The 14,654-nt window shown below is 60.4% G+C and overlaps 3 protein-coding genes across 5 annotated transcripts; 1 reads left to right on the top strand and 2 right to left on the bottom strand.

The window, feature by feature from the left end:
* Window positions 1–212: 212 nt before the first annotated feature.
* Window positions 213–2,090, bottom strand: LOC107307101 (exosome complex component RRP46). Its single transcript, XM_085534925.1, is given in 6 exon segments — window positions 213–331; window positions 334–367; window positions 546–686; window positions 892–1,013; window positions 1,659–1,772; window positions 1,918–2,090. Coding segments are annotated over 6 exon segments (615 nt in total). The 5' UTR covers window positions 2,018–2,090; the 3' UTR covers window positions 213–227.
* A 66-nt stretch (window positions 2,091–2,156) lies between these two features.
* LOC107307112 (branched chain keto acid dehydrogenase E1 subunit alpha) lies at window positions 2,157–9,065 on the top strand. Its single transcript, XM_085534921.1, has 9 exons — window positions 2,157–2,262; window positions 4,104–4,265; window positions 5,026–5,112; window positions 5,195–5,303; window positions 5,399–5,560; window positions 6,265–6,471; window positions 6,556–6,697; window positions 7,313–7,484; window positions 8,459–9,065. Exons 1-9 carry the CDS (start codon window positions 2,179–2,181, stop codon window positions 8,627–8,629), a joined length of 1,296 nt encoding a protein of 431 aa, XP_085391047.1. The 5' UTR covers window positions 2,157–2,178; the 3' UTR covers window positions 8,630–9,065.
* A 364-nt stretch (window positions 9,066–9,429) lies between these two features.
* DMAC2 (distal membrane arm assembly component 2) lies at window positions 9,430–13,549 on the bottom strand. Of its 3 annotated transcripts, XM_085534922.1 has the most exons (6): window positions 13,507–13,549; window positions 12,767–12,927; window positions 11,774–11,854; window positions 11,533–11,672; window positions 10,494–10,656; window positions 9,430–9,655 (listed from the first exon to the last, which is right to left on the bottom strand). In XM_085534922.1, the coding sequence occupies exons 1-6, from the start codon at window positions 13,522–13,524 to the stop codon at window positions 9,484–9,486; spliced, it is 735 nt and encodes a 244-aa protein (XP_085391048.1). In that variant the 5' UTR covers window positions 13,525–13,549; the 3' UTR covers window positions 9,430–9,483. The 3 variants fall into 3 exon arrangements, with proteins under 3 accessions (XP_085391048.1, XP_085391049.1, XP_085391050.1); XM_085534923.1 differs by lacking the exon at window positions 11,774–11,854; XM_085534924.1 differs by lacking the exon at window positions 12,767–12,927.
* Window positions 13,550–14,654: the final 1,105 nt, after the last annotated feature.

The raw sequence follows: 14,654 nt of genomic DNA, 5'->3' as shown, positions 1-14,654 counted from the left end.
GGATGGAGGGGATAGGGGGGATGCAGGGGGGGGACAGGATGGGGGAAGGGGATGGGGGGGATTGAGGGGATGCAGGGGGGGAGAGGATGGGGGGATGGAGGAGGGGGAGGTGATGGGGGGGATAGAGGGGGGTTGGGGGGGGATATGGAGGGGGAGAGGTGATGGGTGGGGAGGGGATGGAGTTGAGAGGGACACAAGAGGGGGTGAATGAACCGTTCTGTCCCAGTTTAGCCCCAAAATGGTGTTGTTTCCCCCCCACCCCCCAAGCACAAACTCACCTCCTCTGCAGAGCAGCTGCCACGGCTGGTGGTGGCCAGCACCTTGCGTTGGGGCCAGCAATGGCAAACGTGAGGACTGCATGGGCTTCCTATGGGGGGGGGGGCAGAGTTTTGGGGGGGGGTCAGAAGGGTTTGTGTGGGATCAGAAGGGTTTGTGGGGGGTCAGAAGGGTTTGTGGGCATTTCTTGGGGGGGGTCATGGGATTTTAAGGGGTGTCATGGATTTGGAGGGGATCATGGGATTTTGGGGGGGTTCGGGGGGTCTGACCTGCTCCTGCTGGGCGGTGGGGTCGAGGACGATGTCCCCATGGGGTCAATGGCACAGGTGACCCCCACAGAAGAGGGTGGAGAGCGGCAGCCCCGCATCCAACAGCCCCATGCAGGCAGCATTCAGGCAGCAGGCGAGGAGCTGGGGGGGGGGTCAAGGTGGAGGGGGGGGACACCCCAAAATACACCAACAGCAGCATGGCTTCCCTCCCAAACCTTCACCCACGGAGCCCCCAAAGCCCTCACACCCCACAGAGCCCCCCAAAATAAGACCCTCCCTATTCTCCCCATCCCAAAACCATCACCCCATATGGCCCCCCCCCCCCTAAACATCACCCCAAGGATACGGAGCCGGCATCGCTCAGCACCTGCAGCACCACAGTGATGGAGGTTCGGGGGTGCAGGGATCCCAGCAGCACAGCCTCAAATGTCCTCCGAAGGAGCTGCTCCCGGCTGCGCTCTGCCACGCCTGGAGGGGGACAGAGGGACATGGGGGGACAGAGGGACATGAAGGGTTAGAGGGACATAATGGGGGAGCAGAGGGACATGAGGGGGTCATGGGACAGAGGGACATGGGGGGATGGAGGGGAGGGGGATATGGGGGGGGACAGAGACATGAGGGGGTCATGGGACAGAGGACACGGGGAGGACAGATAGAGGGGACATGGGGGGAAGGAGGACACGGGGGGACAGAGGGACATGGGGGGATGGAGGGGAACATGGGGGGGGGACAGAGAGACATGAGGGGGTCATGGACCAGAGGGACACGGGGGGGTTAAAGGGCCATTGGAGGGGACAGAGGGACACGGGGTGACGTGAGGATGTGGTGGGAACGTGGTTGGATCCAATGGGAAGTGATGGAGCGGGAGGGGGTTGGGGATGTGGGGGGGGGGGGGGGCACCGTGGGGCTCAACAGAGCTTGGGGAGGAGATGGGGGGACACGGGGGGGGGATAACAGGGCACGGTGGGTCGTTGGGGGGGGGGCATTAAGGTGTATAGGACCGTGATGGGATATGAGAATAGAAGGGACACGAAGGCACACAGGGGGTTATAAAGGCGTATAGGACCGTGATGGGGTATGAGAACGGAAGGGACACGGAGCCGCAGCACCCACCGGGCAGCCCGACCTTGGGCCGCAGCAGCACTTCCACCGTGGCTCGGTCGGGGCTCTCCCTGCTGCCCTTCACCTCGGCGGGGCCGTACAGCCCGGCCAGCACCGACGTGTCACCTATTGGGAGGGGACACAGCGTTAATTCAGGGCTGGGGGTGCGGGACGGGGAAGGCCCGGAGCGGGGAACAGGCCTCGGTGTAGGCCCGGATGAAGCCCATAGGCCGGGCGAGGCCGCGTAGGGTCCCGCGGTCCCATTGCGCACCCTGCACGAACGTGGCGGAGCCGTCGGGCCGGGACAGCGGGCCTTGCTCGCAGGAGAACGGCCGCAACGAGCAGCCCAACGCCTCCTCCGCCGCCTCCATTGCCAATGAGGCCGCTGCCGGCCAAGATGGCGGAACTTCCGCTCGTTCCGAGGCGGCTTCCGGGTCGCTCCCAGAGGAACTTCCGGGTCACTCCCAGAGGAACTTCCTCCCGCCTTCAGGCAACTTCCGCCCTCTCCCTGAGGCGACTTCCGCCTCCCAAGATGGCGGCGTTAGCGCTGAGGGCGCTGCGGGGGCGGCTGCTGTGGGCGGCTCCGGGGACAGCGAGGCGAGGCCTCGGCACCGCCGTGAGTGGGGGGGGGGTGGCCGGGGTCCCGCAGCAGCTGCCCCCGCTGTGTCACCGTGTGCCCGGTGTCCTACCGCCGTGTCCCCACAGCCCGGCTGTGGCCCTGTGGGCCTACGGGCCTTCCCCACATCCCGGCCCTGTGAGCCCACGGCCATGTATCCCAATGAGCCGACAGCCCAACCCCATGTCCCTACAGCCCAACCCCATGTCCCTACAGCCCAACCCCATGACCCTACAGCCCAACCCCATGACCCTATGTCCCACCTGATGTCCCCATATGTTATCCCTATGTGCCCGTATTCCACCCCTGTGTCCCTATAGCGCACCCCTATGTGCCCATATTCCACCCCCATGACCCTATATCCCACCTGATATCCCCATATGTTATCCCTATGTGCCCATATTCCACCCCCATGACCCTATATCCCACCTGATATCCCCATATGTTATCCCTATGTGCCCATATTTCACTCCCATGACCCTATATCCCACCTGATGTCCCCATATGTTATCCCTATGTGCCCATATTCCACCCCTATGACCCTATATCCCACCTGATATCCCCATATGTTATCCCTATGTGCCCATATTTCACTCCCATGACCCTATATCCCACCTGATGTCCCCATATGTTATCCCTATGTGCCCATATTCCACCCCATGACCCTACAGCCCACCCCCATGTGCCCATATCCCACCCCCATGTCTCTATATCCCACCTGATATCCCCATATATTATCCCTAGGTCCCCATATTCCACCCCCATGACCCCATATCCCACCCACATGACCCTATATCCCACCTGATGTCCCCATATGTTATCCCTATGTGCCCATATTCCACCCCTGTGTCCCTATAGCCCACCCCCATGTGCCCATATTCCACCCCCATGACCCTATATCCCACCTGATGTCCCCATATGTTATCCCTATGTGCCCATATTCCACCCCTATGTCCCTATAGCCCACCTTCATGTGCCCATATCCCACCCCCATGTCTCTATATCCCACCTCCATGACCCTATGTCCCACCTGATATCCCCATATGTTATCCCTAGGTCCCCATATTCCACCCCCATGACCCTATATCCCACCTGATGTCCCCATATGTTGTCCCCATGAGCCCATATTCCACCCCCATGTCCCTACAGCCCACCCCCATGTCCCTATATCCCACCTGATGTCCCCATATGTTATCCCTAGATCCCCATATCCCACCCCCATGTCCCCATATTCCACCCCCATGACCCTATGTCCCACCTGATGTCCCCATATGTTATCCCTAGGTCCCCATATTCCACCCCCATGACCCCATATCCCACCCCCATGACCCTATATTCCACCTGATGTCCCCATATGTTATCCCAGTGAGCCCATATTCCACCCCCATGTCCCTACATTGCATCCTCATGACCCTATATCCCATCCTCATGTCCCCATATCCCACCCTGATGTCCTTATATCCCACCCCCATGTCCCTCCATCCCACCCCTATGTCCCCATGTCCCTATATCCCACCCCCATGTCCCCATAGCCCACCTTGATGTCTGTACATCCCATCCCCATGTCCCCATGTTCCCATATCGCACCCCCATGTCCCCGTATCCCACCCCCGTGTCCCCATATCCCACCCCCATGTCCCACATCCCACCCCCATGTCCCCATATCCCACCCCCATGTCCCCATATCCCACTCCCATATCCTTACATCCCTCTCTCCAACCCCACAAACCCCCCCCAAGCACTTACTGTCCGTCCATGTGTGGGTCGGTACCGGGTCCCTTTTCGGGTCGGTGGCTTTTAGGACCTTTTATTGCCATGGGATGACCCCAATAACCCCACAGCGGGATTTCCCATCGCTGGAGGAGAAGCCGCAGTTCCCCGGAGCCTCAGCTGAGTTTGTGGATCGCCTGGAGTTCATCCAACCCAATGTCATCTCTGGGATCCCCGTGTACCGTGTCATGGACCGACAGGGCCACATCATCAACCCCAGCCAGGACCCGCAGGTGAGGGGGGCACCCTGATGGGGCACAGCCACGTGTGTGAGGCTGGGAACACGCCATGGACACGTGTGTGAGGCTGTGAACATGCCATGGACGCGTGTGTGAGGCTGTGAACATGCCATGGACACGTATGTGAGGCTGTGAACACGCCATGGACACGTGTGTGAAGCTGTGAACACGCCATGGACACATGTGTGAGGCTGTGAACACGCCATGGACACACATGTGGTGCTGTGAACACGCCATGGACACGTGTGTGAGGCTGTGAACACGCCATAGACACGTGTGTGAGGCTGTGAACACACCATGGACACGTGTGTGAGGCTGTGAACACACCATGGACACGTGTGTGAAGCTGTGAACATGGCTATGGACACGTGTGTGAAGCTGTGAACACGCCATGGACACATGTGTGAGGCTGTGAACACGCCATGGACACACATGTGGTGCTGTGAACACGCCATGGACACGTGTGTGAGGCTGTGAACACGCCATAGACACGTGTGTGAGGCTGTGAACACACCATGGACACGTGTGTGAGGCTGTGAACACACCATGGACACGTGTGTGAGGCTGTGAACACGCCATGGACACGTGTGTGAGGCTGTAAACATGGCTATGGACACATGTGTGATACTATGAACACACCACATCCACACGTGTGACACCCCACACACCCAACAGCCAGGTCTGTGACACCCTAAACACCTCCCACACCGCAAACACGCATGTGACACGCATGTGACACGCGTGTGCCCCGTAGCTGTCCAAGGAGCTGGTGCTGAAGCTCTACAAGACCATGACGCTCCTCAACACCATGGATCGCATCCTCTACGAGTCCCAGCGGCAGGTAGGGGGCCCAGATGTGGGGCTGAGGTTGGGGGGTGGAAGCCCCTATTTGTGCCCCCCTGACCCCCCTGTGCCCCCCCCAGGGCCGGATTTCCTTCTATATGACCAACTATGGTGAGGAGGGGACACACGTGGGCAGCGCGGCGGCGCTGGATGACACCGACCTGGTGTTTGGGCAGTACCGCGAGGCGGGTGAGGACCCCAAATATGGACCCAAATTTTGTCTTTTTTAGAGGGAAAATCACTAAAAAATGATGTTTTTTTCCTCCATCTCCCCTTTGTTGTAGGGGTGCTGATGTACCGGGGGTACCCCCTGGATCTCTTTATGGCTCAGTGTTATGGCAATGCCAGCGACCCCGGCCGAGGTCGGCAGATGCCCGTGCACTACGGCTGCCGTGAGCGCCACTTCGTCACCATCTCGTCCCCTCTGGCCACACAGATCCCACAAGGTGACCCCCCCCACCCCTCCAACTCAGGACCCCCATAACCCCCCCCCAGGGCCCCCCATAACCCCCCCCAGGATCCCCCATGACCCCCCCCAGGGTCCCCCATAACCCCACTTCATTACCACCTCGTCCCCTCTGGATACACAGATCCCACAAGGTGACCCCCCCCCCCACCCCCCCAACTCAGGACCCCCATAACCCCTCCATACCCTCCCAGGACCCCCATAAACCCCACCAGGACCCCCAGCCCACCCACTATAGCCTCTGTTTTGCCAACCAATCCCACCACCCAACCCTCCCCATCCCTCACTACTCCCCCTCCCCTTCCAAGGACTTCCTATAAACCCTCCTACACCACCCAGGACCACCCATAGAGCCCCCTCCCCCCCCAGCGACCCCCCATAACCTCCTCAGGACCCCCCATAATCCCCCTCTGCGCCACCCAGGACCCCATTAAACACCCCCAACACCCCCAGCCCATCCACCACAGCCTCCATTTTACTTCCCCCTCCCCCAATCCCACCCCATAACCCCCCTACATCACCCAGGACCCCCATAAACCCCCACAGGACCCCCTATGACCCCCCCCAGGACCCCTTATAACCCCCCTAAGACCCCCAGCCCATCCACTACATCCTCCATTTAACCCCCCCCCCCAATCCCACCCCATAACCCCCCCATAACCCCCTCTATCCTTCCCCCCCCAGCCGTGGGGGCTGCCTACGCCATCAAACGCGCTGACACCAGCCGGGCCGTCATCTGTTATTTTGGGGAGGGGGCTGCGAGTGAAGGGGACGCCCACGCCGGCTTCAACTTCGCTGCCACCTTGGAGTGCCCCATCATCTTCTTCTGCCGTAACAACGGCTACGCCATCTCCACCCCCACCTCCGAGCAGTACCGGGGGGACGGCATCGGTAAGGAGGGGAGGGGGGTGGGATTTGGGGGTATAAAGGGGGCACAAGGGGGGTCTTCACCCCCATTTTTGGCTGTCCCCATAGCGGCTCGGGGTCCGGGCTATGGGCTGCTCTCCATCCGCGTGGATGGCAACGATGTCTTTGCTGTTTATAACGCCACCAAGGAAGCGCGGCGCCGCGCCGTGGCTGAGAACCAGCCCTTCCTCATTGAGGCCATGACGTACCGGTAGGAGCCCCCCCACCCCATAGAACCCCCCCCCCCAACCCCATAGAACCCCCACCCCCATACAGCCCCCCCACCCCCCTTATTACTATTCCATGCCATTGTACCCCATTACTCCCCCATTACTCCCCTCATTCCCACTACACCTCATTCCTACCCCCCCAAATTACACCCCAGTATTCCCATACCCCCACCCCAAAATCCCCCATTAACCCATTTCTTCCCCAAAACCCCCATTAATCCCCCATTATCCCCTTCCTCTCCCCCAAAACCCATTAACTCCTTCCTTCCCTCCCAAATCCCCCCATTATCCCCTTGCTCCCCCCCAAAGCCCCCATTAACCCCTTCTATCCCCCCAAAGCCCCTCATTAACCCCTTCCTTCCCCCAAAACCCCCCCATTAACCCCTTCCTTGCCCCCCAAATCCCCCATTAACCTCTTCCTTCCCCCATTAACCCCTTCCTTCCCCTAAAGCCCCTCATTAACCCCTTGCTTCCTCCAAACCCCCCCATTAACCCCTTCCTTGTCCCCCAAATCCCCCATTAACCCCTTCCTTCCCCCATTAACCCCTTCTATCCCCCCAAAGCCCCCCATTAACCCCTTCCTTGTCCCCCCCCAGCATTGGCCACCACAGCACCAGTGATGACAGCTCTGCCTACCGCTCTGTGGACGAGGTGAACTATTGGGACAAACAGGACCACCCCATCTCCCGCCTGCGGCATTACATGCAGGGCAGGGGCTGGTGGGACGAGGAGCAGGAGAAGGGCTGGAGGAAAAGCTCCCGCAGGAAGGTGGGCTGGGGGGGGGGGGGGTTCTATGAGGGGGGATGGGGGTCCTTGTGGGGAGGGAGGGACCTTTGGGGGGGGAATTGGGGTCCTATGGGGGGATGGGGGTCCTATGGGGGGGGAATTGGGGTCCTATGGGGGGATGGGGGTCCTATGGGGGGGGAATTGGGGTCCTATGGGAAGGATGGGGGTCCTTTGGGGGGGGAATTGGGGTCCTATGGGGGGGATGGGGGTCCATTGGGAGGGAATTGGGGTCCTATGGGGGGGATGGGGGTCCTTTGTGGGGGAGGGAGGGTCCTTTGAGGGCGGAATTGGGGTCCTATGAGGGGGGATGGGGGTCCTTTGTGGGGGAGGGAGGGTCCTTTGTGGGGGAATTTGGGTCCTTTGTGGGGGGATGAGGGTTGTTGTGGGGCATGGGGGTCCTTTGGGTGGGAATTGGGGTCCCATGAGGGGGGATGGGGGTCCCTTGGGAGGGAATTGGGGTCCTATGGGGGGGATGGGGGTCCCATGGGGGAGGATGAAGGGTCCTTGTGGGGAGGGAGGGTCCTTTGGGGGGAGAATTGGGGTCCTATGAAGGGGGATGGGGGTCCCTTGGGAGGGAATTGGGGTCCTATGGGAGGGATGGGGGTCCTTTGTGGGGAGGGAGGGTCCTTTGTGGGGGGATGAGGGTCTTTGTGGGGCATGGGGGTCCTTTGGGTGGGAATTGGGGTCCTATGAGGGGGATGGGGGTCCCACGGGGGAGGATGGGGGTCCTCGTGGGGGTTGGGGGGGAATTGGGTTCCTTTGGGGGGGATGGAGGGTCCTTTGGGGGGTAATTGGGGTCCTTATGCAGAGTCCACACACATGGCACCCCAAACACATCCACATACAACACTACTACTCACTCCCCCCCCCCGTTACCCTTCACCCCCCATTTTGGGGTCAAACAGCGGCTGATCGGGGGCTGCCCCCCCCCCCATTTTACCCCCATCCCCCCCCAGGTGATGGAGGCGTTTGAGCAGGCGGAGCGCAAACCCAAACCGAACCCACAGCACCTTTTTACCGACGTGTATCGCGAGATGCCCCCGAACCTGCAACGGCAACGAGCGGCTCTCGAGCGCCACCTGCAGCACTACGGGGAGCATTACCCCATGGAGCTCTATGAGAAGTGAGACCCCCCCCCAAACTGACACCCACCCCACACAACTCAACCTGACACCCCCCGGGACCCCCATCCTAATTAATGGGTCCCTACAGCACTACAGGGAGCATTACCCCATGGAGCTCTATGAGAAGTGAGACCCCTCACCCCAAACATGACACCCACAGGACCCCCATCCTAATGGGAGCCCCCTCCCCACCTCAACCTGACACCCTTGGGACCCCCATACTAATGGGTCCCTACAGCACCATGGGGAGCATTACCCCATAGAGCTCTATGACAAACGAGACCCCCCCACCCCCAACCTGACACCCCGGGACCCCCATCCTAATGGGAGCCCCCTCCCCACCTCAACCTGACACCCCCGGGACCCCCATCCTGATGGGACCCCCGCCCCCCCCCCAGGGATGTGCTCTGCCAATAAACGCGGCTGTGTGTCCGACCCAGCTGCAGAGCAAAGGCTGTAATGGGGGGGGGGGGGAGGATCTGAGCCCTTTGTGGGGGGAGCAGAGCCCAATGAGGGGGTCAGCAAGCCTGTGGGAAGGGCAATTATTGCCCTGGGGGGGGTAATTAACCATCTTCAAGGGGCACTGATTGCCTTGGAGGGGGTAATTAACCCATGGGGGGGCAATGAGCCCCCTTTAGGGCAGACTGACCAACCTCCCCCCTATAGGAAGCAATTAACCCAGCTTATGGGGGTTGGGGGGGGGGGGCTTTGGGGTGTGAATCTGACCCCCCCCATCCCCAAACCCCCCCGAGGTGCCCCCAGCCCCCAGCATGAACCCAAACCACCCCTTAGACACAGCACAGTGACCTCAATGCATTTAATGCCACCTCAACCCCCCCCCCCCCATCACAGCACTGTCATGTGGGGGGGGGTGGGGGGGTCTCTGTGGGGTTCCCCTCCCCCATGTCCCCCACGTCCCCCATGTCCATGCCCACCACCTGGCAGTGGGGCAGCATCTCCTCCAGCAGAATCCGCAGAAGCCCCGGGCTGGGCACCGACAGCCCCCCAACATCCAGATACTGCAGCTTCCTGGGGGGGGGGGGACACACATTCAACAGCCCCCCCACTGTGGGGGGGGGGGCTCATCCACATCCCTGCCCTCAGTGGGGTGACACTGAGACCCCCAGCCACATCCCTGTGCTCAGGGGGTGGCAGTGAGACCCCCATCCCTGTCCCCATATTAAGAGGGTGACACTGAGACCCCCAGCCCCATCCCTGTGCTCAGGGGGTGACACTGAGACCCCCATCCCTATCCCCATATTAAGGGGATCACACTGAGACCTTCATCCTTGTCCCCATATTAAGGGGGTGACACTGAGACCCCCAACCCTGTGCTTATGGGGTGACCCCCATCCCTGTCCCCATATTAAGGGGGTGACACTGAGACCCCCACCCCTGTCCCCATATTATAGGGGTGACACTGAGACCCCCCCCCATCCCCATCCCTGTGCTCAGGGGGTGACACTGAGACCCCCATCCCCTGTCCCCATATTATAGGGGTGACACTGAGACCCCCCCCCCCATCCCCATCCCTGTGCTCAGGGGGTGACACTGAGACCCCCATCCCTATCCCCATATTAAGGGGATCACACTGAGACCCTCATCCCTATCCCCATATTAAGGGGGTGACACTGAGACCCCCACCCCTATCCCCATATTAAGGGGATCACACTGAGACCCCCATCCCCTGTCCCCATATTAAGGGGGTGACACTGAGACCCCCACCCCTGTCCCCATACAAAGGGGACCCCCAACCCTGTGCTCAGGGGGTGACATTCAGGCCCCCCCATCCCCATCCCTGTGCTCAGGGCCCCCCCCCAGCCCCCCACCCCCCATAGCCCCCCCCATAGCCCCCTCCCCAACTCACGGCAGCTGATGCAGCGTTGCCAGCCCCCTCTCAGTGACGCGGGGACAACCCGCCACCGACAGCAGCTCCAGGCTGGGCCCAAAGACGTGCAGCCTCCCCAGCGTCCAGTCGTCCACATGGGGGCAGCCGCTCAGGTCCAGGTGCTGCAGCTTCTTTAGGGGCACTTGGGGGGGGGACAAGAAAAATAAGGGGGGGTTTAGGGCACACTATGGGGTACAGGGCAGTTTAAGGGATGCTATGGGGTCTAGGGGGGTTTAAGGGATGCTATGGGGTATGGGGGAGTTTAAGGGATGCTATGGGGTACAGGGCAGTTTAAGGGATGCTATGGGGTCTAGGGGGGTTTAAGGGATGCTATGGGGTATGGGGGAGTTTAAGGGATGCTATGGGGTACAGGGGGGTTTAAGGGACACTATGGGGTACAGGGGGGTTTAAGGGATGCTATGGGGTATGGGGGAGTTTAAGGGATGCTATGGGGTCCAGAGGGGTTTAGGGCACACTATGGGGTATGGGGGGGTTTAAGGGATGCTATGGGGTACAGGGGGGGTTAAGGGATGCTATGGGGTCCAAGGGGAATTAAGGGATGCTATGGGGTACAGGGGGGTTTAAGGGATGCTATGGGGTACGGGGGGGTGTTTAAGGGATGCTATGGGGTACGGGGGGGTGTTTAAGGGATGCTTATGGGATCCAGGGGGCTTTAAGGGATGCTATGGGGTACAGGGGGGTTTAAGGGATGCTATGGTGTCCAGGGGGGTTTAAGAGATGCTATGGGGTACAGGAGGGGGTTTAAGGGATGCTATGGGGTCCAGGGGGGTTTAAGGGACGCTATGGGGTACAGGGGGGTTTAAGGGATGCTATGGGGTACAGGTGGGTTTAAGGGACGCTATGGGGTCTAGGGGGTTTAAGGGATGCTATGGGGTCCAAGGGGAATTAAGGGACGCTATGGGGTACAGGGAGGTTTAAGGGATGCTATGGGGTACAGGGGGGTTTAAGGGACGCTGTGGGGTTGGAGGAGGTCCCTAAAAGTGGGGAGGGGTCTCACCGAGGTTGTCCAACCCGTCATATGTGAGTTGGGATCCTCTGAGATCCACGGCGACCACCGGGGTGTGCTCGAACTGCAGCACTTCGGGGCTCCAGCGCCCCCTGCGGTCTGCGCACAGCCAGCGCTCCTGGCCTTCAAACCTATTGGGGGGGGGGGGGTAAAAATAAAGGGGGGTGGGAGGGAAAAGGGGGGGTCCACAGCTCCAGGGGGGGGTCAGAATGTTGGGGGGGGGGGGTCTCACCTCACCCTCCCTCCGCATGACATGGTGAAGAAGGCGGCTGCAACGTTCTCGCCATGAAGGGTCTGGATGAAGCTGTAGTGCCTGGGGGGGGGGAATGGAAGGAGGGGGGGTGTGGGGTGAGACCCCCAACCCTGGGCTCAGGGGGTGACACTGAGCCCCCATCCCCGTATTAAGGCAGTGACACTGAGCCCCCCATCCCCATATTAAGGGGGTGACACTGAGCCCCCCATCCCCATATTAAGGGGGTGACACTGAGCCCCCCATCCCCATATTAAGGGGGTGACTCTGAGATCCCCACCCCTGTCCCCATATTAATAGGGTGACATTGAGACCCCCTCCCATCCCCAACCCTATGCCCAGGGGGTGACAGACCCCTACCCCTATCCCCATATTAAGGCAGTGACAGAGCCCCCCACCCCCACCCCCATATTAAGGGGGTGACACTGAGACCCCCATCCCTATCCCCATATTAAGGCAGTGACACTGAGACCCACATCCCTGTGCTCAGGGGGTGACACTGAGACCCCCACCCCCATCCCCATATCAATAGGGTAACATTGACACCCCCCCATCCCCAACCCTATGCCCAGGGGGTGACACTGAGACCCCCCCCGTCCCCATATTAAGGGGGTGACACTGAGACCCCCAACCCTGTCCCCATATGAAGGTGGTGACACTAAGACCCCCATCCTTGTCCTCATATTAAGAGGGTGACATTGAGACCCCCATCCTTGTCCCCATATTAAGAGGGTGACATTGAGACCCCCCCCATCCCCATCCCTGTGCCCAGGGGGTGACACTGAGCCCCCCCCCGTCCCCATATTAAGGGGGTGACACTGAGACCCCCCCATCCCCATATTAAGGGGGTGACACTGAGCCCCCCCCCGTCCCCATATTAAGGGGGTGACACTGAGCCTCCCCCCCATCCCCATATTAAGGGGGTGACACTGAGACCCCCCCCCCCATCCCCATATTAAGGCCCCCCCCACATACGCGTTCATCCTGCGCAGTCTCCGGACCCTCCTTCGCTCCGCCCACCCCATCAGCGCCTCCACCTCATAGAACCATTCCCCCAACCTCCGCAGCGCTCCGGATACAGCGCCCCGTGTGTGGGGGGGGGGCAGCGGGACGGGACCCCCCCGGAGCCCCCGTATCTACAACAGGAAACAGCGCTGCCCACAGAAACCTCATTGAACCCCACGACCCCCCCCCAAATACCTCGACCCCCACCCCCAATAAACCTTTATAGCCCCCCCCCCCCATAAACCCTTTTAGGCCTCCCCCCCCCAATAGACCCTTATAGGCCGCCCCCACCCAATAGACCCATATAGCCCCCCCACCCCATAAACCCTTATAGGCCCCCCCCATAGACCCTTATAGGTCGCCCCCCCCATAGAACCTTATAAGCCGGCCCCCCCCCCCCATAGACCCTTATAGGCCCCCTCCCACCCCATAAACCCTTATAGGCCCCCCCCATAGACCCTTATAGGCCGGCCCCCTCCCCAATAAACCCTCATAGCCCCCCCCCCCCAATAGACCCATATAGGCCCCCTCCCACCCCATAAACCCTTATAGGCCGCCCCCCAATAAACCCTTATAGGCCGCCCCCCCCCAGTAGACCCATATAGGCCCCCCCCCCCCCCATTAGACCCTTATAGGCCCCCTCCCTCCCCATAAACCCATATAGGCCGCCCCCCCCCAGGCCGTCTCCGCGGTGACAGGCCGGCACATACCGCTAAAGCTGCCGCCATCTTTTCTTTTACGTCATCACAACGCGCCGCGCGACTTCCGGCCGAGACCACGCCCACACAGCCCTACTTCCGCCCTCCGGGATGCTCTAGGTCCTAAAGGGCGTCGGTGGGATCCGAAGGGCCTTAATATGGCGTCCCATAGGGCCTTAATGGGGTCCCATAAAGCTTTAATGGGGTCCCAAAGGGCCTTAATGGGGTCCCAAAGGGCCTTAATGGGGTCCCATAGGGTCTTAATGGGGTCCCAAAGGGCTTTAATGGGGTCCCAAAGGGCCTTAATGGGGCCCCATAGGGCTTTAATGGGGTCCCAAAGGGCCTTAATGGGGTCCCATAGGGCCTTAATGGGGTCCCATAGGGCCTTAATGGGGGTCCCATAGGGCCTTAATGGGGTCCCAAAGGGCCTTAATGGGGTCCCAAAGGGCCTTAAAGGGGGTCCCATAGGGCCTTAATGGGGTCCCATAGGGCTTTAATGGCGACCCATAGGGCCTTATTGGGGTCCCATAGGGCCTTAATGGGGTCCCATAGGGCTTTAATGGGGGTCCCATGGGGCCTTAATGGCGTCCCATAGGGCCTTAATGGGGTCCCATAGGGCTTTAATGGCGTCCCATAGGGCCTTAATGGCGTCCCATAGGGCCTTAATGGGGGTCCCAAAGGGCCTTAATGGGGTCCCATAGGGCCTTAATGGGGGTCCCATAGGGCCTTAATGGGGTCTCATAGGGCCTTAATGGGGTCCCATAGGGCCTTAATGGGGTCTCATAGGGCCTTAATGGGGTCTCATAGGGCCTTAATGGGGTCCCATAGGGCCTTAATGGGGTCTCATAGGGCCTTAATGGGGTCCCATAGGGCCTTAATGGGGTCCCATAGGGCCTTAATGGGGTCCCATAGGGCCTTAATGGGGTCTCATAGGGCCTTAATGGGGTCCCATAGGGTCTTAATGGGGGTCCCAAAGGGCTTTAATGGGGCCCCATAGGGCCTTAATGGGGGTCCCAAAGGGCTTTAATGGGGCCCCATAGGGCCTTAATGGGGTCCCAAAGGGCTTTAATGGGGGTCCCATAGGGCCTTAATGGCGTCCCATAGGGCCTTAATGGGGTTCCATAGGGCCTTAATGGGGTCCCATAGGGCTTTAATGGGGG

This window comes from Coturnix japonica, unplaced genomic scaffold (genome assembly GCF_054131305.1).
Source record: "Coturnix japonica strain WE unplaced genomic scaffold, WE-NBRP24 Scf103, whole genome shotgun sequence".
In the NCBI taxonomy this organism is placed as follows: Eukaryota; Metazoa; Chordata; class Aves; order Galliformes; family Phasianidae; genus Coturnix; species Coturnix japonica.
The sequence above is the reverse complement of the archived record's forward strand: the minus strand, read 5'-3'. Positions and strand labels throughout refer to the sequence as shown.

What these genes read in the sequence shown, in the direction of transcription:
- LOC107307112 (XM_085534921.1), top strand. Translation starts at nt 2,179, where the DNA reads ATGGCGGCGTTAGCGCTGAGGGCGCTGCGGGGGCGGCTGCTGTGGGCG. An exon ending in ACCCCAGCCAGGACCCGCAG is followed by an intron (nt 4,266 to 5,025) that starts GTGAGGGGGGCA and finishes TGTGCCCCGTAG; the next exon opens with CTGTCCAAGGAGCTGGTGCT. An exon ending in GGCCACACAGATCCCACAAG is followed by an intron (nt 5,561 to 6,264) that starts GTGACCCCCCCC and finishes TTCCCCCCCCAG; the next exon opens with CCGTGGGGGCTGCCTACGCC.
- DMAC2 (XM_085534922.1), bottom strand. An exon ending in AGACTGCGCAGGATGAACGC is followed by an intron (nt 11,855 to 12,766) that starts GTATGTGGGGGG and finishes CCCCCCCCCCAG; the next exon opens with GCACTACAGCTTCATCCAGA. An exon ending in TGACGGGTTGGACAACCTCG is followed by an intron (nt 10,657 to 11,532) that starts GTGAGACCCCTC and finishes CCCCCCCCCAAG; the next exon opens with TGCCCCTAAAGAAGCTGCAG.